This window comes from Lissotriton helveticus, chromosome 1_1 (assembly GCF_964261635.1).
Source record: "Lissotriton helveticus chromosome 1_1, aLisHel1.1, whole genome shotgun sequence".
NCBI classification, from domain to species: domain Eukaryota; kingdom Metazoa; phylum Chordata; class Amphibia; order Caudata; family Salamandridae; genus Lissotriton; species Lissotriton helveticus.
In genome coordinates, this window is record NC_136057.1 from 157013762 (window position 1) to 157036553 (window position 22792).

Consider the following 22792-nt stretch of genomic DNA (forward strand, 5'->3'; position numbering starts at 1 on the left):
TACGGGGTATCTCTGTGCTGAGACTGCTTGTGGCCATACCGAGGGGGACTAGAACAGTTCCGTTTTCAGAAGTTTTCTGAAGGCTAGGAAATTTGTGCACTGGCGCATCTGTATAGGGAGTTGATTCCAGTACCAGGGGGCTAGATGGGAGAAGGCTTTGCCTCCCGTGCGTGCCAGTTTGACACAGGGAGTACAGAGAATTGCTTGATGGCTAGACCTAAGGGGCCTGGCCGGAGTATATCTGACCAGCTTTTGGGATAGAAAGCTGTTGGACAAAGAGTATCTGCCATTGGTTGATGGAGTCTCCTGCTCTTGCGCTGTAATTGTGAGTACAGATCTGGAATTTGAGATCTCGTCTCACTTTAGTCTAGATCCTCTCAGGTTCCTCCAGAATCTACCATGGTGAGAAAATAACTGCGTAGAAGCCTGCCGCCTGCGAAATGAATACATTAGAAATAGCAAAGTAACACAAGAAGGGAGTGAAGAGGTAATGCTCAAAAGAGCAGAAGAGGTGGATACGTCCTCCTCAAGTTATATTGTCAAAAAACAAAGGGATCCACCCTTATGGGAAAGTATAGAATTGTTCCTCCACACTACGTGTGTCTCCTACAGTGGTGAAAAGCACACAGCTTTGTTTAAATACCCCTCACCCACCAAAAGGAGCCTTGGTGGCATGCTTCATCATCGGGGTCTTCCTGCCCCTCTGCGGGACGGGAGTACTACGACCTAAGACCATGTGGGAGCACTGGTTATGAAAAACAATACTATGTGTGGTGTAGGAGTGTGAGTGGAAGGGTCAGAAGTGAGTGAATGGTGAAAAAATTAAAAAATACCTGGCTCAGTGGAAAAAATAAATGTTAATGTTTGTTTGTGTATGTATGGTATATAATGTGAACTATATATTATTGATTGTTTTTTCCTAGTGTTCAGGATAAAATATACGTCCTAAAGTAATTCTAGCTTACTAGACAGAACCAACCCTTAATACATACTGTTCTAGTTCCCAGGGTTCTGTGAGATACTGGGTTACCACACTAATCTTCAATAAGAATGGAAGGGGGCGTTAGAGATGTGAGAAGACACTCAAAAGATGTCAAAGGACATTGGAGAGATGTGAGGGGTACTTGAGAGGAGTAATGCGACAATCATGAGATGTCAGAGGACACTCAACAATATAAAGTGGCTTAGTTGTTTGCAGACGCTATGGGATGTCTTGAGACACTCAATAGATATAAAGAGACATTCATCGATGCAGGATGCTCAGGAGAAGTAAGGGGACTAATAGTAATAAAAGCAGACACACAGAGATTAATGTAGATACACAGAGATAAAAGCAGACCGAAAAAAGTAGACTCAGAGACAAAAGGATGTACAGAGATAAAAGTAGGCATACAGAGATAAAAACATAGAAGCAGACACACAGAGATAAAAGTAGACACACAGAGATAAAAATGAGACGCACAGATAAAAGTGGAGACACACAGATGCAAAGACACAACCAAGGAACATCTCACCATTGTGACTCGTTAGGCCTAACCTGACACCATGGATGTTTCTCACTCCCTTGTGGCTACACTTGACGCGGACTCTTCTGCCTACCTGAGCCAAGACATCCGAGGCGTACTTCAAGTTCTCTACGAAGGTGTCTTCCATCTCTGCCGCTACAGCCGCTCTATCCAGTCCTGCAGGAACTCGACCCGCCATGATATGGATCCTGCCCGGAGAAAGAGGACAGTGGTGGTGAGAAACACAGAGTGAACTGTGTAACCAAGTCTTAACCAGTGGGCGCGTCTCCATTCATGGTCCAAGACCTCAGTTCGCCATCAGATGATACTGGTGGGCAGGAGAGCAGCCCCTCTGAAGCATTCCAGATAAAAGAGACAGACATTTCTTGTAGAGAAGGAGACCCCTCAATCACAAGTCACATAGCATTCAAACCTCTGGCAGAGTGAAACCCAAGTATTTTATTAAAAACTCTTCAATGTAGCATCAGAAGGAAGATATTTGGTGTATTTATGAAATGTAAGCTTAGACTGAACCCAGTGTCAATGCAAACAGCATGAACAGAAGGGTGAACAGTGGGGTGCTGTCGGAACCCCACACTCTGGAAGATTCAGAAAGAAATAGTGAATCTGCACACACAGGTTTACATCTCAGGTGGGCGTAGATGTACTACTTTTCTGAAATTCACAAAGATTCCCAGGAAAATGCATGAAAAGCTGTGCCAGGTGGAGGGTTCTGCGCAAATTTCTGGGATCCTATCCCTGCTGTGCGGGGTTCCCCGTAAAGGAGAACTCCACATGGGGGGGGGGGGGGAAGGATCCCCCATGCAAATGACGATTTTTTTATTTCCACAAGGAAAACATTTTTCCCCATGGAGAAAACTCCCCCAATACACAGCCATAAAAACAATGGATGATCCATTGCCTTTCCCCCCCCGGAAAGGGATTTACATAAGCCCCTGGTTGGAGTAAAAATCCAACTGTTTCCAGGCAGGAAAGTGGAAAGAGAAGAGTTTCTGAATGCCCAAACTTTGAAGGCTACCATGCCTTGGAACACCCAGTTTCCATCGCCTCGGGTGGGCTTAACAGGTGCGAAGACCTTACTCACTCTTTGCAAACGTAAATGAACTTACTCCTGCCAGGAGCCCTATGTGAATTTCTGGCAGCCACAAGTGAGGTAGGTTTGGTCCTACCGTTGTTGGACTGCCCTTAGTACGGCTTGGACTCCTTGCCAGGTAGGTGCTTGAGTTCCTTCTCCACCAACAGGCTCCTGCCTGCGCCTCATCCCTGGTGGTCTAGTGGAAGAGCTTGCTCTTCTGCTATTCCGCTCTGTGTGTGTGTCATCTTATTCTGTTTGCCTTTCTTTCCTCTGGTTTTCCGTTTCATTGCCTCTTTCCTTTCTTTAGCCTACTTTTCCCTTGCGCCGCATGCCGCTGCTGTCCACGCGGCTCTCCCCCCCCCAGCATGTCTCTCCTGCCTCCCCCTCCGAGCTGTTCACCTTCCCCCGACACCTACTTATTGGCGCGCTAAAGGCAAGCCTATCTGTGCCTGTCCGTGACCAGCGCCTGGTCCGCCGATCCCCTGCCGGAAACAACCCCAACACTCTCTGCGCACTCAACACAGGACGCAACAACAACTGCTAGCTCTTGACGCAGAGCAACACCCAAGGCCCAATCTCCTGCCGACACTGCCACCGCACCTTCACCCACCTCCGGACCTAAGCAGCTACCCCCAACACGTTGGACGCCACCACACACAAGCCACCGAGCTGCATCCTCCTCAACGTACCCTCCCTGCACAGACAAGCCGTAGAAATCTGGGACCTACTCAACACTCACACGCCCAAAGTCACCAGGCAGGCACAGTCATACCTGGCCATCTGAAACACAGGCAGACACTTCATACCTGGCCATTCGAAACACAGGCAGGACCGGTCATACCTGCCCATCCGAAACTCATGCAGGACTGATCATACCTGGGCATCCGAAATACAGGCAGGACCGATCATACCTGGGCATCCGAAACAGAGGCAGGACTGGTAATACCTGACCATCAGAAATACAGGGACCGGTAAAATGCCCCGTGGCTCTCACCCCCCTCCAGCGTGTCACTCCCGCCTCCCCCCCTCCCAGCTGTTCACCTTCCCCCCCACCGACCCTTACTTATTGGCGCGCTAAAGGCAAGCCTATCTGTGCCTGTCAGCGACCAGCGCCTGGTCCCCAGATCCTCTGGTGGTACAACCTCAGCACTCTCGCGCACTCAACCCCGGACGCAACAACAACTGCCAGCTCTCGACGCCGAGCAACACCAAAGGCCCAATCTCCTGCGGACACTGCCACTGCCCCTTCACCCACCTCCGGACCCAGGCATCTACCCCCAACATGTCGGACGCCACCGCACACAAGCCACTGAGCTGCATCCTCCTCAACGTACCCTTCCTGCACAAACACGCCGTAGAAATCTGGGACCTACTCAACACTCACACGCCCGAAGTCACCACGCGGGCACAGTCATACCTGGCCAACTGAAACACAAGCAGACACTTCATACCTGGCCATCCAAAACACAGGCAGGAACGGTCATACCTACCCATCAGAAACTCAGGAAGAACTGATCATACCTGGGCATCCGAAATACAGGCAGGACCGATCCTACCTGGGCATCCGAAACAGAGACAGGACTGATCATACCTGGCCATCCGAAGCATAGGGAGGCCCGGTAATACATAGCTATCCGAAAAACAGACAGGACCAGTCATACCTCGCCATCCAAAAAACAGGCAGGACCAGTCATACCTGGACATCTGAAACACAGGCAGCCACGGTTATACTTGGCCATCCGATACACAGGCTGGTACGGTCATACCTTGTTATCCGAAACACGGGCAGAGCCAGTCATACCTGGCCATCCGAAACACAGGCTGGTACGGTCATACCTGGTCATCCGAAACACAGGCAGGACCAGTCATACCTGACCATCCGAAACACAGGCTGGTACGTTCATACCTGGCCATCCGAAACACACGCAGGCATGGTCATACCTGGCCTTACAAAACACAGGCAGGCACAGTCATACCTGGCCATCCGAAACACAGGCAGGGAACGGTCAGAACTGGCCATCCAAAACACAGACTGGTACGGTCATACCTGGCCATCCGAAACGCAGGCAGGACCAGTCCTACCTGGCCATCGGAAACACAGGCAAATATTTATCAAACAAAGGATCTGCACCAGTGTGCTGAAGAAGAGACAGATTTTTAGGAGGCTCATAATGGGATGATACATTAACTAAGGGGCAGATTTATGTTGGGAATGCGCCACGTTTGCGTCACGCAACTGCGGCGTAAACGTGGCGCATCCCTATGACCCATTTACAACGTGACGCATCTAGGCAGATGCGTCACGTTGTAAAGCCCTGCGCCACTTGTGGGCATTCCGGCGCAGGGTGGGCGTTCCGAGGCAGGTGCGCCTCGCAAAAGTGGCTGAGTGAAATCTATAAGATTTCACTCAGTCACTTTCAGGCCAATGCTGCGTCAAAACCCTGCACCTGCTTGAAGCAGGCGTAGGTCTTGACGCAGCATTGTAAAGATGGGGCACCCCCGAGCCTTGCTGGAGCTGCGTTGCGCTTGCGACGCAACTCCAGCAATGTGCCACCTTTACGGCACAGATGCGTCACGCATCTGTGCCGTTTTTGCCCCATGGTGCGCCGCATTGTAAATGCGGCGCACCATGGGTGGCGGAGCAGCGGCGCAAAATAACTGGCACATCCCTGGGGATGCGCCAGTTATCATAAATCTGCCCCTAAGTATTTATGGTCGCATATGACCATTATTTTTGGGTTCTTTGACCACAGAGCCTGGAAACCATTGCTGGTTGAACATGTTTCAATTGATGAGTTGCGAGGAAGGGTGGTGTCCTGCATCACATATATCATTTGCTCTCCTACCTCTCGCAGTCCAAGGCCTTTGCATACTTCACTGCAAGGTCCAGCCCATTCCGAAAGTCCTCCTGTCTCCCAGGAACCGCGCCGAGGCCCATCTCGCCTTTTCCTAGGTCTCCTGATGAGAAAAGGACACAAAAGACACAGTTGTATGGATGTACACAAAGGCATTTCAATGGCACAAGCCTGGTTATGGAGCAGAGAGGAAGACTTCTGTGTGAAAGAGAAACCAGCATCCTTCACCAAATCCAACCCTCCAAGCGCTTCCATGTCCTGTCTGTAGTGGGATACAAAGGTCCACTCGTAGTGGGACACATAGGTCGAAGGAGAAGCCCAAGAAACGCTCCTGCAAGTGTGCACAAGACCTACCCCAGAACATGCGCCTAGAAGCCTCCACCCCACTAGGGTTCCTTCCTCGTCGCTATGTAAGCCGCGGAGATGACAGTCATACTACCGCTGTTCATGGTCACAGAATCAAGTCTTCCTCCACCAGCACCACGGGTGTAACGCAGACCCCTGCAGTCCCTGTGGAACAAGGGGAGCCCCACTCAACCTCGGGACTATGACTACCTTTGACATGCAGGGGTCTCTCCCTCTGGGACCCCTACAAATATTCTGTGGGTAGGGGCCATCTTTGTATGTTACACCACTGTCCAGGACAGGCAGCGCCAAAAGCCACACATAATTTACTACTGAGCCAGACAAAAGCTAGCTCCAGATACATTGAGAGGATGAAACGCTCCCTCATCCACAAAATTAAGCAGAGCTTCCCAAGTGAAGGTTTTATACCACCTTTGAGATGAATCAAAGCTCAAGTTTCAAAGTTATTTAATCTGGGAAAAACACAATTAAAGAGACCTGTGACCAGAATGCTCAGTCCCCGCCCCCAAAATGACTCCATGATGACGTAATGTCGACCGGAAAGAACATCTCGAGTGACACATTGTCAAGGATACTTTTCCTAAAAGTACAAACAGCGTGTCCTGGGAGCTGGAATCTGGCACTTCCGGCGACTGGATCCGCCATCTTGAAGGGGCTGTTCTGCAATTACTGGTGCTTGGTTGAGACAGTGAGTTCTCTGAAGTACTAACCATTTCTTTCACTCTGCCGCTTTTTGGCTTCACTTCATCCTTTTATGTGTCTCCCTAGTGGATCTTCGCCTCTTGCTTCGTACCCTTTCCTAGCAGCAGTTGGTGACTTCTATGTAGATGACACTGACATGTTTCCTCTTGTTGGAGCATCTGGTCGTGTACTGGCAATGGACGCGGACCCTGGATCCCCTTTAACACGTCACAGGCGCCAGCACCTGCCCTGCCACAGTGGAACGTACCAGGACCATCTGTAGACGGGGCCTTCACCGGCCATGGCTTTCCCAATTGAGATCATGTAGATTATGGAGCCTTGAGAGTTAGTACACACCTCCCCCTCCCTCCCTTCTCAGACATGTCCCCTGTCCTCTACAGGAAGAGTAGGTCACACCTCTACCTCTGGAAGGTCTCAGAGATGCTGCCCATGTCTCCATCTTTGATTACTGCTCTACGTGTTGCTTTTCTCATGTGGTGTAACTCTACAGCAGTACACATCCCTGCCATTAAAAGGCGCAAAGCTTTGGCTCATATGAGCAATGGATTACTGAGCCTGGTGTGATTACACTCACAGTGGCTGCTCTGCTACTCAGCATGGTAGGTTTGCAGTACATAGATTATACCTATAACTCAAACTGAGATACAAATGATTGCTGCCAAACAGTAACAAATCCCATAACACAGGTGCAACAATTACTTCAGCCAGGCATTACACATAATAGTTCTATCAGATTAGCCCCAGACATATGCAAATCAGCCTAGATTCTACTCCAATAGGAACAGTCCAGCCGGAACTGAATCGGAACACAAGCCACCTTGGACCAGTTCTGCACTAGTTGGGGCTGGTCTTGGGTTTGCTTGTGTTTTGGTTCAGGGTTCCTTTGGAGCAGGGTGTGCAGACGGAGAAATTACCAGTTGCTGTGATTAATTCAAGGATTAAATCCATCACGTTTTTATCTACTTTTCTGATTTCAAGTAGAGCATTCAGCATGTGTAGAAATGTAGGGAAAGCATCAGAAAGACAAAGCAGGAATAAAGCATCCGTTCCCATCCAAAGGATCATGGGATGTTAAGATGAACCTGAGAGGACACCAAACGATCAATGTTGTGCTCCCCGAAACTCGGCCACAAGCCTTGGAACACCTTTGAATGTCAACACAGTGCCTGGGACATGAGAGACACCTTCCACCACTTGTTGGCCCAACATTACCCACTCCCTGGATATGAGCCACCATCAGCGATCGAATGTCCTCCTCCACCACACAAGAAATGACATTAAGAGCCATGACGAAAGAACAACCACATCCTTTCTGTGACCTTTTGATACAGGACACCCAGAAAAATCGGCCTGAGCGTGATTACCTCCTCTTTGGAAGCAACACCGATCCCATCAAAGGTGCAATACCGCGTACCTTCAGCATGAACTCCTCTATAGACACCAGATTTGATTTGGGAAGGTTAATAAACAAAACTGAGCTGATGCTGAAGCCAATCATTTAGTTATGGACAAAGGGAAATTCCTTCCTGAAAAAAACGATCCATTAGAAAGATAAGACTCTTGTTAAAACGCATGGATCTTTCCGCAGCCCCAATGGCACCACAGTGAAATAAGAAGCCCCCTCCATTGCACTCCCCTCTGTATCTCATATTGCTCATTTATCTGGGTACTCTAGGTGGTATGCAAAAAATGGAGATGCGGGGTGTCTGAAGGTCTGCGGAATCTTAGAAATCCATCTCTTCTGCACCCTCAGTTTCAGTGTCCTCACGTGCACCAGCGCACGACCCTTGGATCTCAATTACTTACGATCACTATTTCTGACCATCAATGTTATTGACTATATTTCAACAAACTCCATTGCCAACCCCAACGCATTTGAGGCCAGACTGAGTCCTTCTTCAGATACAAAAAGTGTTGGAGCACACCTAAAATTTCAAAGTAGGCTAATAAGTAGGTAAATAAGTCAGTGTTTGGCGCACAAGTTCATTGAACAAATGTATTGTCCTTCCTGGATTTTTTCAACATACAGTTGGTACTGTGAAATGTAAAGTGAAGTACATCAAACATCCAGGGCAGCCGACATGTGTTTCGTCCAATTGAACATCAACGCTGATAAGCTTCATAAGTCACAGACCCAATGTCCAGGGTGATAATATTGTACAAGATAATATACATCAATTCAGTATTCTCAGACAGATATGTGCTAAGAAGCAACTAGTCTATGGGAACAAAAGGATGAAGAGGTCATAGTAACCTTGGTAACCCTGCTGCGTCTGAAGAGCTCCAAGGTAAGAGGCCGGGTAAAAAGAACCAGGAATTAAGCAATGACAAGCCATACAAAAGTGGAGCAGTTACTGAATTTCAGAGTCTAGCCATATTGAGTGTGCATATCCAACACACAAAATGGGTCCTTCTTCAGGGCATGCTTAAATTACTAGTACAACTCTCCTATTGTTCTGAAAGTAATCAGTTATACAAATTATTCCAGGTATGTAAGGAAAAGCTAAGAAAAAAATAACACAAAAAAAAAGAGAATATTATCACTAAACAAACCCCCACATGCATCAAAATAGCCAATAGCAAATCCTTAATTGCGATTTTTCAGGAATCACAATTAAAGATTCGCTATTGGCTATGCATGTAGGAATCGCAAATAAATTAACGATTCCAACAAATTCCTTAATTGCGACTCGCAATTAAAGATGGGCTTCACATTCAATCCTATGGGCCCTGAGGCCCATAGGAATGAATGGGAATTGCATGCGCAATTTGCGGGTACCCAATAGGTACTGGCAAATTGCGCATGCAATTTCAAGGGTGCTAGGGTGACAAGATGACACATGCATCAAAATAGCCAATAGCGAATCCTTAATTGCGATTTTTAAGGAATCGCAAAGAAAGATTCGATATTGGCTACGCATGTAGGAATCGCAAATAAATTAGCGATTTCTACAAATTCCTTAATTGCAACTCTAATGGGAAGTGTATGCGCAATTTACAGGTACCCAATAGGTACTCGCAAATTGCGCATGCAATTTCAAGGGTGCTAGGGTGACAAGAGGACACCCTGTAGCACCCCTGAAATTGCTAAGTGAACCCATGTTGCGCACACACATGCCCCAAGGGCATGTGTGTGTGTGTAACCTTGAACTTTGAAAAATGCACTTTAGTGCATTTTTCAAAGTTTTCGCTAATTACCATCAAGTTTAATTTGATGGTAATTAGCGGCCCCTAATAGCGAAATCGCTATTTTAAATATCATCATGCATTACATTTGAGGCATCGCAATTTGTGAGTCCTTAAATGCAATCACAATTTAAGTAATCGCAAATTTGTGATTCCTTAAATTGCGATTTTTGCATTTGGGATGATGCATCCCAAATGTAAAAATACCGGTCTCAAAGGGGCAGCGTGCGACCAGTTTTAAGTTTGATGCATGGGGTTCAAAATCTTTTGATCTGTTCCTCATACTTACATGCGGATGCAAGTTCCAGACTTCAGTGTCCTACTCTTGCAGCACATTAGAAGTTCTACTGGATGTTTGGTTTACAGGCTACATGGTTAGTGGTACTTTATTATTTTGCATTCCACCATTAGAGGGGCCCGACATACTGTGAGGAGTAGAATTCCACTCGCATTTGTTGAACCAGACGGTACACACTAATTTAAAGATCTGCCATTTTGGAAGGGATGTATGTACCCTACCACTGAAGTTAATGTACAATATGTGGGCATCAAATGACTTATACACGGACTGCAAATTGCACTTTCATGTTCGATTCCAATGAAAAACAATATTCATTGTCAGTGTAGGACTTACTAACAAATAATGGAAGATGCAACGTGTCGTAAAAAAAAAAAACACACAATTTTGATGAACAAAGAGAATTAAAAGGAAAAGGAAACATATAAACATAAAAGAATTCAATAAAAAAATAAAAAAAATAGTACGTAATTGAAATGAGAATTATTGAGACCTGCAGGTCATATGCCAGTACAACTTGGGACACACTCTATGAAAAGCAGTGTGCGGAAAGGAAAAAGAGGGAAATGGCTACACTTGCCTTTCACAGCGATGCGTGGCAACTTCTGAGGACACTGCATACTGGGAATACAGTAATACACTTCCATGAAGTATGGAGACAGTAGAGATACTACAGCTGTAGGGTGCTACAAAGTCTTAGTGGTAGTCAGAGTTGTCTGTTTCACCGCTCCCAGCACAGTTCCTGGGATCCCTACCCTGAAACCTTTCTGTAGTCAATTGTCCTCTCTAGGTTCAAACCATCAAAAGGCAGAGCAGGCCTTTCATTAAATTGGTCTAAATCCTCACCAGTTCCAGCATGTCTTGTGTGACCTGGCCAGAGCAACACTTGGACCACACCTGTCTGGATGTGGACCGAAAGCAAGGCCAAAGTGGACATTCCCTCCAGAAAGAGACGGACTTCAGATTGCGAAACAGTTTGCCTGGAACCTACAACCCTACGCTTTCACCTGAAGAAGTTTGCTCCAGAGCAGAAGCCTACTGAACAGAACTTGCAAGATATTATGATACATTTCCACAGTAGCTTTGGGGCACATTTGTAATAAGACTTGACAATTGGCTGACACTTCCAGCATATCCAGAGTTCACCTTTGTACCTGAAGCTGTGCATGCTGGTGTAGGAAGAGGAGAGAGGCATTAACCAGGGCGATCTTGCTTTAAATTGATAAGGGCATCAACACTGGGACTGCAAATCAGGTCCAAGATCTGGTGTCCAACACAGAAAGAACCTGCCTTGCATGCTTTATTCGGGGACCCCGATGGCCACAATCTCCAGGCTGCAGACTGCCCAGAATCGGGCCGCCCGACTGCTGCTCCACATTCCCAAACTGCAATCTGCCAGACCTGCCCTGAAATCCCTCCATTGGCTTCCCGTCCTGGAAAGAATTACATTTAAATCACTATGCATCGCCCATAAATCATTCCATAATTTGGGCCCCCCCATTCTCAACAACATCATTCACCTCTATGAGCCCAAGAGAAGCCTCTGCTCCAAATCCCTAAACCTTGCCTCCGTCCCTAAAATTAAAAAAGCCAGAAGTGGAGGCCGACAATTCTCTCTGCACACTGCTAAACTCTGGATCTCTCTCCCGCACGATATATAAATACCACTCAATTTCAATTTCAATCTTGGTCCAAAGATTCCATCACCTACCAGTCTGGTCTGGTTTATGAGCTGCAGTTGCAGGTATGAGTGCACTTGAGGGGCTGTTAGTTTATAGCAGATTTTTTGTTGTGGATAAAATGATGTATTATATGTTAGAAGCAATGTTTTCATTCTGTCTGGGTTGTTTGGGGACGACTAAGGCTTTGGTGACCATGCTACATGCACTGGTTTCCACTTTCCGAGGAGCCTGTAGTGAACTGACCATCACTATCGGAGGAGGTGGAGGAGGTGCCAGTGGCCTGTTGTTTTTTTACTGAACTACTACTGAAAGAGGAGGGGTCTCCAGTGACCTGTTCTTATTGAGTATCAATACTGGAGAAGTCTCTAGTGATCGATCCTGTTTATTGATTATCTCTATTATTAGCAGCTTAGGAGGCTGTACTTTCCTCCTCTGTTGATTGGTTTGCACTACTAGTTATCACCATGGGAAGAGGTGTCAGGGTTCTCTGTTGATTAGTTATCACTACTGAAAGAGGCAGGAGAGTTCTAGCACCACCCCCTGTTTATTGGTTATTGTTAAACATGTCAACCTTAGGGTGATCTCCCCCCAAACCGTTTGCCTTCAACCTCCCATATTTGCTGATCCCGTTTTTGTTGGCCTTAGGACTCTGTGCACTTTACCACTGCTAACCAGTGCTAAGTACTTGTCTCTCCTTTAAACATGATGGAATTGGCTTAGACCTAATTGGGACAATTTAATTTACCTATAAGTTCCTAATAAAATGGTACTACATGGACTCAGGTCCTGTAAAGTAAATGCTACTAGTGAGCATGAAGCATACATTGTACCACCCACGTAAGTAGCCTTTCAAAATATCTTACGCCGGCCGTTGTAGCCTGTGTGCAGTGTTAAACTATCATTTCGACCTGGCAAAATTAACCTTTTGCCAGGCCTAAAACTTCCTTTTTATGTTCTGCCGGGCTTGAAAAATCTCTTGCATTTAATATATCTTTTTAGGGGGCTCATTACCGAATTACTGTGTTCATATTTACGATACGTCTACTAAAGCTGTTCACGCTGTTTAATCCCCATTCACTGTCAAGATAAGAGCTCTTCTCACAGAAAAGGCAGACAGCTTTGGACAATATGGTGGAATATGGTGGAATGCTTACTTTTTTTATTACTTAGTTGTGTAAAGAAGATGCTTTAGCCTTAGAACGTTTGTGGCATTTCCTATTCATGCCTCAGTACTTTCTTTGCACTTTGTAGCCATTATCAGATTGATAATTTTCGACTTACTCTGTTTGGTCATTATGATAAAAATTCAGAATATTCTAACAAACATTGCACGTTAAAAATAAAGTTAATATACAAGAGCTATGCTATATTTTATTACTTAACAGGCAGCTACAAGTGCAGTTACCTTGCAGACAACATGGTCATGATTGAATGGTGCAACAGGTACAGTGGCACCACGCCCAACATTTGTCATGACCTCCTGGAAACACCTAATATTGCTATATTTTACTACTACACAGGCAGGCACAATTGCAGTTATTTTGCAGTTAAAAGGGGCTTGGTTTGAATGGTGCAGCAAGTGCAGTGGCACAGGGGACAAAAGCTCTAGGGACCTCATCAAACACAGAACACTGCTAAACTTTACTACTAAACAGGGAGTCTCAAGTGCAGTTATCTAGCAAGCACTAGGGCCATGATTTCAATGGTGCTGCAGGGGCAGTGTCACCGGGGCCAAAAGTTGTCAGAACTCCTCTAAACACAAAATATTGCTATATTTAACTACTAAATAAGCAGTCACAAGTGTAGTTACCTTGCAGGCATTAGGGTCATGATTTCAATGGTGCAGCAGGTACAGTGACAAAGGGGCCCAAAGCTCTAGGAACCCCTCTAAACACAAAGGGGCAGATTTACAATAACTGGCACATCCCTGGATATCAGCAGGGATGCGCCAGTTATTGTGCGCCATGCCTCCACCACCATGGATGCGCCGCATTTACAATGCGGCGCACCATGGGGCAAAAACGGCACAGATGCGTGACGCATCTGTGCCGTAAAGGCGAGGCATTGCTGGAGTTGCGATGCAAGCGCGACGCAGCTCCGGCAATGCTCTGGGGGGCCCTATTCTTAAAGTGCTGCGTCAATCCTTACACCTGCTTCAAGCAGGCGCAGGGTTTTGACGCAGCATGGGCCCAAAAGTGACTACTCAGCCACTTTTAGAAGGCATTCCTGTGCCGGAAGGCCCCCCCCGCCCAGGAACGCCTCCTTCTGGCGCAGGGCTTTATAACGTGATGCATCTCCCAGATGCATTACATTGTAAATACCCCGCAGCATGGCGCATTTTTTGCGCAGCCGCTGCATCACAAAAGTGACACAACGGCGGCATAAAGAGGCGCAGGGGGCTTGTAAATCTGCCCCAAAATATTGCAATATTTTACTACTAAACAGACAGTCACAAGTGCAGTTACCTTGCAGGCACTAGGGTCATGATTTGAAGTGGCACTGGGACGAATAGTTGTCAGAACTCCTCTAAACACATAATGTTGCATTATATCAATTAATTCTAATATTTCCCTCATTCATTTTTCAAAATGTTGCGATTACTTACCCGCACACTACCATTGGTAAAAGAACAATATATTGCCTTTATGTACATAAACAAGTCATGACACTTTAACAGACTTTCTGTAACTGTGCTAAACTGGTGCCTGTATGCATGCCACGCTGGCTGAGAAGACTACACGAGCCAGCACTGCAAGCCCCGGTTCGTAACTGCTGGGCCGCAGGGAGACCACTCAACGGCAGGTATATGCCACAGTATAATTACCAAAGGTAAACAAGCATTGGAAAAGCCAACAGGAGTATCCTTTGGGACCTATTTGCTTTACAAATGTTTTTAGCCATGCTGTCCTTTGGAGCTAAATAAGGGGCGAAAAGCCACTGACGTAGCCACCTTTTTCCATTTTTATTTGCCATCGGAACTAGATCAGTAAATAAAAAGGAAAAAAAACTGTTTTTTAAGAAAAAACACATCTGGGGCAGAAGCAACACGGAAGCAGGGGTAGTGAGCAGCAACAGGGATAAAGAGGAGAAATTAAGTGATTAGGTTGTACACTAAAGCAGGCAACTGTGGCAAGTAGAACACACACACAAACACAATGTGAATGGAATCTTTTAGTGGACTTGCTCCATTCACAGCGCAGCTCCGACTGGTAGCTGCTGCAGTCCTCGAACACAGGCTAGACCCCGTTTTCTCCGCCAGTGGGAAAAATAAAGTTAATATACAAGAGCTATGCTATATTTTATTACTTAACAGGAAGCTACAAGTGCAGTTACCTTGCAGACAACATGGTCATGATTGAATGGTGCAACAGGTACAGTGGCACCACGCCCAACATTTGTCATGACCTCCTGGAAACACCTAATATTGCTATATTTTACTACTACACAGGCAGGCACAATTGCAGTTATTTTGCAGTTAAAAGGGGCTTGTTTTGAATGGTGCAGCAAGTGCAGTGGCACAGGGGACAAAAGCTCTAGGGACCTCATCAAACACAGAACACTGCTAAACTTTACTACTAAACAGGGAGTCTCAAGTGCAGTTATCACCTACAGCCATACCACCGAGCTCTTCTGGACCGACCACCACTGCTGCATTTCGCCTTCGCCACACCCACCGTACACCACTGCCTTCATGGCCCCTTTCGCAGCTGGAACAAGGCCACCGAAGAACATTTGTCGACCTCCTCAGCACGCCCACCCTGCCAAAACCAACAGACTCCAACACTGCATCTTGCAACCTCCACCGATGGATCTCCAACTGCACGAAACTCTGGCACCCCTCAAGAAGGCACCAGGCCAGCAACACTCCAAGAAAACTAGCTGGTTCACTCCCGCTCTCCACGAGTCCAGATGCACCTGTCGATGACTTGAGAAGGGATGGAGGAACAACAAAACCCCGGAAACCCACACAACCTTCAAATCCGCCGTCAATGCACACCACCTTCTCCTCATAACCACAAAGAAAACAGCTTTCCAAGACAGAATAAATGCCAATACACACACCAGCAAAGAACTCTTCACCATTGTCAAGGAGTTCGCCAGGCCCAACAGTGAGACCACAGACATCCCACCCTCCCGAGACCTCTGCAACAAGCTTGGCACCTTCTTCCACTAGAAAATCAGGCAGATCTGCGACTGCTTCGACACTCAAGACGCTGCCACCACCACAGTATGAAACCACGCCACTCCCCAACAGATCGGGCTCAACTGGACTCTGCTCATCACAGACGAAAAAACTCAAGACCCCATTGGCTCCCTGCCCGTACCACATCTTCCACAGAGCAGCCGCCTCCATCGCCTCCCAGCTGCACCGCACCATTGAAACTGCCAACTACCCAGACGACTGGAAACACGCTGAGATCAACCCTCTGCTGAAGAAACCGTCTGCTGATCCAACAGACCTCAAGAACGTCAGATCCATCTCCCTCCTCCCCTTCCCAGCAAAGGTCATCGAGAATGCCATCAAGGCCCAACTCTCCGAGTTCATCGAAGAGAACCACGTTGTGGACACCTCCCAATCGGACTTCCTAAGCAACCACAGCACCAAAACCGCACTTCTCGTCACAGCCGGCAACATCCGCTCCCTCCGTGACAGGTTAGAACCTGTAGCCCTTATCTTACTGCACCTCTCTGCCGCTTTCGACACAGCCTCCCACTGCACCCTAATCAGAATACTCCACAATACCGGCATCCGCGACAAGGCACTGGACTGGATCCACTTCTTCCTGACCGGCCGAACACAGCGAGCCAGACTACCCCCGTTCCTTTTAGAACCTAGAGAGAACAGCTGCAAAGTGCCCCTGGGGTCCTTCCTGAGCCCTACCCTCTTCAACATCTACATGGCCCCCCTCGCAGCCATCGTCAAAAGCCATGGACTCAACATTGTCTCCTGCGCAGATGACACCCAGCTGATCATCTCCCTCATCAACGAACCCACAACCGCCAGAACCAACTTTCACAACGCAATGAAGGCAGTCGCCACCTCTATGCAAGACAGCTTCCTCAAGCTCAACTCGGACAAAACCAAAGTACTCAACCTGGGACCCACCCCCTCAGCTTGAGACGACTCCTGAAGGCCCGCCGCACTAGAAACCCCTCCCACCCCTCCGAACCACAGATGCAACCTTGGCATCATACTGGACTCCTTTCTCTCAATAAGCCGCCAAACCAATGCGGTATCCTGCTTCCACACACTCCGCCTACTTCAAAATACCTTCAGATGGCTCCCCACAGAATCCAGAAAGATGGTCACCCACACATTATTCACCAGTAGACTGGAGTACGGCAACGCACTCTACGCTGGCTTCACCCATAAACAGCTCAGGAAAGTACAGAATGTCCACAACACTGGTCCTCGACATCCCCGCTACAACCACATGACACAACTCTTCCAACAACTCCACTGGCTCCCTATCAACAAGAGAATCACCTACAAGCTCCTCAAACACGCCTACAAAGCTCTCCACAACACAGGACCAGCATATATGAACCACTGCCTCGCCTTCTACACACCCGCCAGACATCTCTGCTCAACTCGCCCTGGCCTCCGTCCCATGGATCCACCAGACCAGAACTGGAGGAAGATCCTTCTCCTACCTCGCTGTCAAGACCTGGAAGACCCTGCCTCTCCACTTCAGACAATCCCCATTGTTAACACAGTTCAGGAAGGACCTCAGGACCTGGCTCTTCGACTGAGCCTCCACACCCAGATGCATCAGCAGCTCCCCCTCCCCCAGCGCCTTGAGACCCTCACCGGTGAGTAGCTGAGTGTTACAAGCCCCTGATTTATTGATTATATTGTACAACTACTCAGCAAGCTACAACTACACGTAGGCAAATCCTAATGCATTTACCAATGCATGTTTAATACACATAAATCACCCCTAGGGTAGGGCCTAAACAGCCCATAGAGCAGGGTGCAGTGTATTTAAAATGTTGGATGTGTACTTTTTACTTTTACATGTTCTGGAAGTGAAAACCGCTTAAATTCATGTTTCACTGCTACAGGCCTTGCCTCTTACATAGGATAACACTGGGTTACCTTATTACATTTAATAAGTGATCACTTTTGAATGGGAGTAGGTCGGAATATCGAGGCTAGTGTCTAAATAATTGTAATTTAACACCGTCTTGAATGGTAAAGTCAGATTTTACGTCACAATGCGTAATATGGCACTTTTACAAAGTTGGTCTTTTCTTGTCCAAACCATTTGGTGCCTGCATCCTGTGTCACATGACTAGGTGTGGCTGTGCCAAGCTACTAAAGGTTTAAGCACAGGTAGATTTTGTGACTTTGGAGGTTCACCAGGACGGGGATTGTGGCTGTTGCCTGAGAAGGGCTCACTCTTTCCTCAACTTACAATCTGACTTCTCACGGTTATTATTACTAGAAGAGGCCTGAGAGTTCTTTAACCTTCCTCTATGTACTGGTAAGCACTGCAGGAAGAGGCACAAATGTTCTAGTGCCCTTTTCAGGATAGTTATCACTACTGGAAGAGGTTCTAGAGATCTGCTGTATTTATCAGATATCACTTCAGTATGAGGCGGGGAAGTTCTAGTGCCGTCTTCTGTTCATTGGTCATCACTCCTTGTGATGGAGCAGTCTATAGGGATCTGGTTGGCCACCAGCAGCCTATATATTGACAAACACTAATGGAGGGTAAGGGGTTCTGATGCCTTAGTCTGTGTAGTCTCTGGTGCTTCTGGAGAGGGTGTGCTGGACACTCCGGTGGCTCTGGCCCGGTTTCACCTGCCCATGTATCGATTGGACAGAGGTGACCGGCTCAGTTTGTCACTTCTGGAGCAGGCGGGGTGGTCCCAGTGACCCTTCGCAGCCTGTTACCTGGTGGGGTGTTGAGGAGCACGACTCTCAGTCGGTTCTTCTCTGTCTCCTGCCGCAGGAGCTCTGGGGCCCATTCGTAGGGCCAGGCCACCTCCACCCAGCGGAACCCCGCTCCAGCCGCCGCCTCTAGGCGCTCAGGTAGGGAGGGCAGTGTGGGGAAGAGCCAGGAGAGGTTAGCTGAGAACTGGAGGAGCGGCATCTGGAGTGGTGGGTCAGAACAAGGAAGGAGGTTCAGGGACACCGTGGAGGGAAGGTTCTGGAAAGTGGTGGGATATTACCACTGGCAGGCCCAAGAGTCACGGGGTGTGAAAAGCGGTGAGAGCACCACTGACACACAGAAGGAGGAATGGAGGGAGGGAGAGATGGAGAAGGGAGAGCTGGGCACCTGGAGAGACTGGTGATGGGTGTGGGAGAAGAATGACAGGTGTGAAAGGAAAGGCTGGCGCTGGGTGAGGGAGAGGAGTGGCAGGTGTGAAAGGAGGCACTGGTGCTGGGTTATGGAGGGGAGTGACAGGTGTGAGAGCAGTGAGAAGAGGTGGGCGTGGCCTGGCCACTGGTTGGGGTTCACTTCAGAGGAAATTAAAAGTGAAAGCTGAGTGGGTGGCAGCAGTGCTGAGGCCTCCGTGGGAGCTGCGTGAAGGGTGGCAGGCTGGGGGGAGAGAGAGAGACAGTCAAACCAAGATCCGTGAAGGGAGGCGGCCAGAGGCGGGCTGGGGGGCAGGGAAGAGGAGCAGGTTGAGCTGCAGGAGGGACGGGGGAGGCCTCGGCTGCTCAGGCGGGGCGAAAGGGAAGCACGTGGGGCGGGAGGAGGAGTGAGGGAGGGGCAGACGCTGAAAGGAGAGGGGCAGAAGAGGTAATAGAGGAGGAGGAGCGTGGCTCACTCGCTCACTCTGGAGGCGTGGTCTCCCCGGGGGGGGGGGGCGAGGAGGCGAGGAGGAGCACGTGGATGGATAGGGGAGAGTAGTGTCACGTAGGGGCGTGCGGGAAGGAAGCTGCCTTGAGGGGGAGGGAGGGTTCAGAAGAAGAGATGCATCGGTGGGATTAGGAGGAGCAGTGTCACGGGGCGGACAAGGCCTGACCCTTGCACCCTGTGCTGGATGCTGACCAGGGGACGGGGCTGGAGGAAACACACGGGGCAGGAAACCGAGGGGATGAAAAGCTGGGGGTCTTTAAAGGGGGCGTGGCTTGTGCAGCAATCATTGGGAGTCTGTCGCCTGTGTAATGAAGGGGGGCTTGAAACATGTCAACTGCAGTCACATGCTTCACATAGCAGGACACCCAGGGGCGGATCGTAAAGCGGGCCCTCTGGCGATGGGCCCATATGGGCAGTGTCTGCTCTTCGGCCCAGTGGGGGGGGGGGGGTCTGTGCGGCCTTTATTTATTTATTTATGCGTTTTTCTATAGCGCGGACTTTACCCGATGGTGTCAGGGCGCTTCACAATAGGAACAGAACTGATACAAGAGAACATTACAAGTGAACAAATTACAAAAGCAAACGTTACATTACATGAGGCAAAAGTAACAATTGTGAGAATAGCAAACGGTGCATTACAGGAGGAAAAAGTGACATGTGTGCAGGTTACAAAAGTGTACAAAGTACAAATAGAGGTATAATACTGCAATAAATGGAGGACACTCAAACACAAGAACAAACGTTACGTAGGCAAAGGTGGCACTTGTGCTAGTATCGAAAGCAAACAAAATGTAAGAGGTAGCAAACTGTGTTACAAGAGAAAAGTGATGTGTCCATGTTACAAAAGAGTATCAAACACAGGTAAAAGGGTAGTACTGCAATAAATGACTGTGAGAAGTTAGCCTGATAAGTGATGTTTCCAATTCTGGAACCACCTATTATCAGACCAAACAATCCCTTATGGTGTCAGGTTGTAAGTCAACCTTGTTAGACAAGCTATCCTAGGGGTAGCATGGACTAAGCAGCCTAAAGGCTTAACTTAAGAGGTCGTGTTAAGCGAGCTGTTTTACCACATACAATCCTGTAATATCAAATGAAAGGACACCACACAAGTATATATTATAAAAATATATGTGTTTATTACTAAAAACAATCCCCAGTATTCTTTATGAATAAAGGGGCACAAGCGTTAACTCAAAAGCACAGTTTAAACATACAAGTTGCACAATTATGGATGAGGGCGGGTGGCCACTCAAACTATATACTAAACAAGTGGTATAAGAGATACCAATCGAACAGTGGTTAGGCCTAGGGCCTAGGGAATCGCTGGGAGCAGTCAGGACAAGCAGTGCTGAAGTCGGGAGAGGCCCACGGGATTCGGGAGCAGTGCGGAAAGCGCACGCATGCACCAATGTTAACCAATGGTGCGTAAAATGACAAAGTTAGAGTTTAAGGACACTTCCGCTGAACCTAGAGGAACAAAACTTAAGACACAGACCCTAGAGGTGTGCACCAGTGTGGGAACACCGGCGGAGCAAAGTTACCTCACCCACAGGAAGCGGGTGCACAGGGTCGAAGTTGAGTCGGGTTTCGTCACGCAGGCTCTTGGTGCTTGAAGCTGAAAGGGCTGCAGGCGGGGTGAAAGAGAAGTGTCCGGTGGAGTCCAAGGGTGGACTCGAGTCGAAAAGTACCTGAAAGCAGAGGGGACAGAGTCTGGGTCACTCAGCAGTGACCAGGGTGGAACCAGGACGGAACCAGGCAATGTCGGGTGCAATCAGGTCGCTGTCGCGGTGCTTCTCTCCGCTGTCACGTGGGCTCTGGGGCATCTACGACGTCCAGGAGCAGGTCACGATCTGTCCCACGCAGGCTCTCACCGTCGGCGCTGTCGGCTTCAAGATTGGAGCAAACAACACTTGGCAAAAGCAATCCACGCGGAACCGGGAGATTGCTTCTCACTCGAACCAGGAAGGTCAGAGTGGGGGCTCCTTTTCAGGGGAGCTGGTGCAGATCCGGAGCAACCAGATTCACAAGTCGGTTTCAAGTTTTCGTCGGCACAGGGGCCACTAGCCGGCTGGCAACTGACCGGGCCAACGCGTTGAGCCAAAAGTAGCAGAAGGGCCCCACGCAGCACTCGATGAGTGTAGAGGGGTGAGCTTCGGTGCAAGAGTGGCTCAGGGTTGGGGCTTCTCAAACCCCGGTGCACAGCTTCGAGGGTCACTCGTGGGCTGCACGGTCAGCGTCTCGTGGTCAATTCAAGATGGCGTGCCCAACGCTTCCGGTCGCCTCCACGGGTCTCAGCTCTGCAGGGACTGTGGATCGGGCTGTTGGAAGGCAGGCAAGCTTGATCTCGTCGATCTCAGTCGCTCGAGTTCCGGCGGGAACTGCAACCAAGTAGACGTCGAGGGCTGGATGGTGCCTGCTGCTGCAGGGTGGTCACTCCTTGACCACAAGGGAGATTCTTCGGGCTTCCACGTTGAGATGGAGGTCCAAGGGTCCAGAGTTTCGTTTCTAATGTTTCTTCCAGGAAATCTGATGTGCATTGGCACTGCTCCCACTCTTATTCGAATCTGGGGGGCGTGATTACCTGCTAGGTCCCCCCCCTATGGGTGGGACCCAGGAAGTGGGTGGATACCCCCCCTTCCTTTGATCCAGGCCGCCCTGGCACGAGGGCTGGAGTGCCCCAGAACCGGTTTGGCCGGATTATGCAAGGGGCAGCCTTGTGCGCCCCAAGCAGTGTCTGGTTTCTTTCAAACCTCCCTGCTACAATCCACTATCTCCTGTCTGGAGGGCGGTGACACCCTCCTGTGACAGGAAACCCTTTGTCCAGGCCCCATTTGGCTGAGTTTCGGTCAGCTGCAGGGGTCCAGACTCTTGTCTGTGGCAGAGGCATCCATTTTGTGGATCTAAGGTCTTGGTAGAAATTAACCGCATTTAAGTAAAGCAACATGTCCTACCCCTCTAGAGGGGTGGAATGCTATCCCCGTCGCCAGAACTGGCGAGGGGATAGTATTCCAAATCGTATGACACCTTACACGACATGTTTTGATAAAGCCAAACCAAAGTTGCTATATAACCGCGAGGATTATAAGGCACTTAAGAGTATATGGTATGGCATTATCCTGAAACAGCTTAGGGAGTTGTTCCCGACAGCTGCAGACAGGCTCAGCTCATGCTAGAGCTCCATCTCACATGAAACCACGCACTCTGCCTCCAGGATTGATGAGGCCTTCCATAGGAGTGGCTCACAGGTTTATATGTGTCCAGATATAGGTTTAGATATAGGTATAC

The 22792-nt window shown here is 48.5% G+C and overlaps 1 protein-coding gene across 1 annotated transcript in view; it reads right to left on the reverse strand.

Annotated features, from left to right (window-relative positions):
- The window catches only part of HYI (hydroxypyruvate isomerase (putative)), a 42460-nt gene extending 23076 nt beyond the window's left edge, over positions 1-19384 (reverse strand). Inside the window, exons 1-3 of the mRNA XM_078659910.1 lie at positions 18592-19384; positions 5448-5559; positions 1600-1714 (exon numbers count right to left, since the gene is read on the reverse strand). Of these exons, the coding sequence (XP_078516036.1) occupies positions 1600-1714; positions 5448-5559; positions 18592-18790 (426 nt within the window). The 5' untranslated portion in view covers positions 18791-19384. The remainder of the gene's footprint in view (positions 1-1599; positions 1715-5447; positions 5560-18591) is intronic.
- Positions 19385-22792: the final 3408 nt, after the last annotated feature.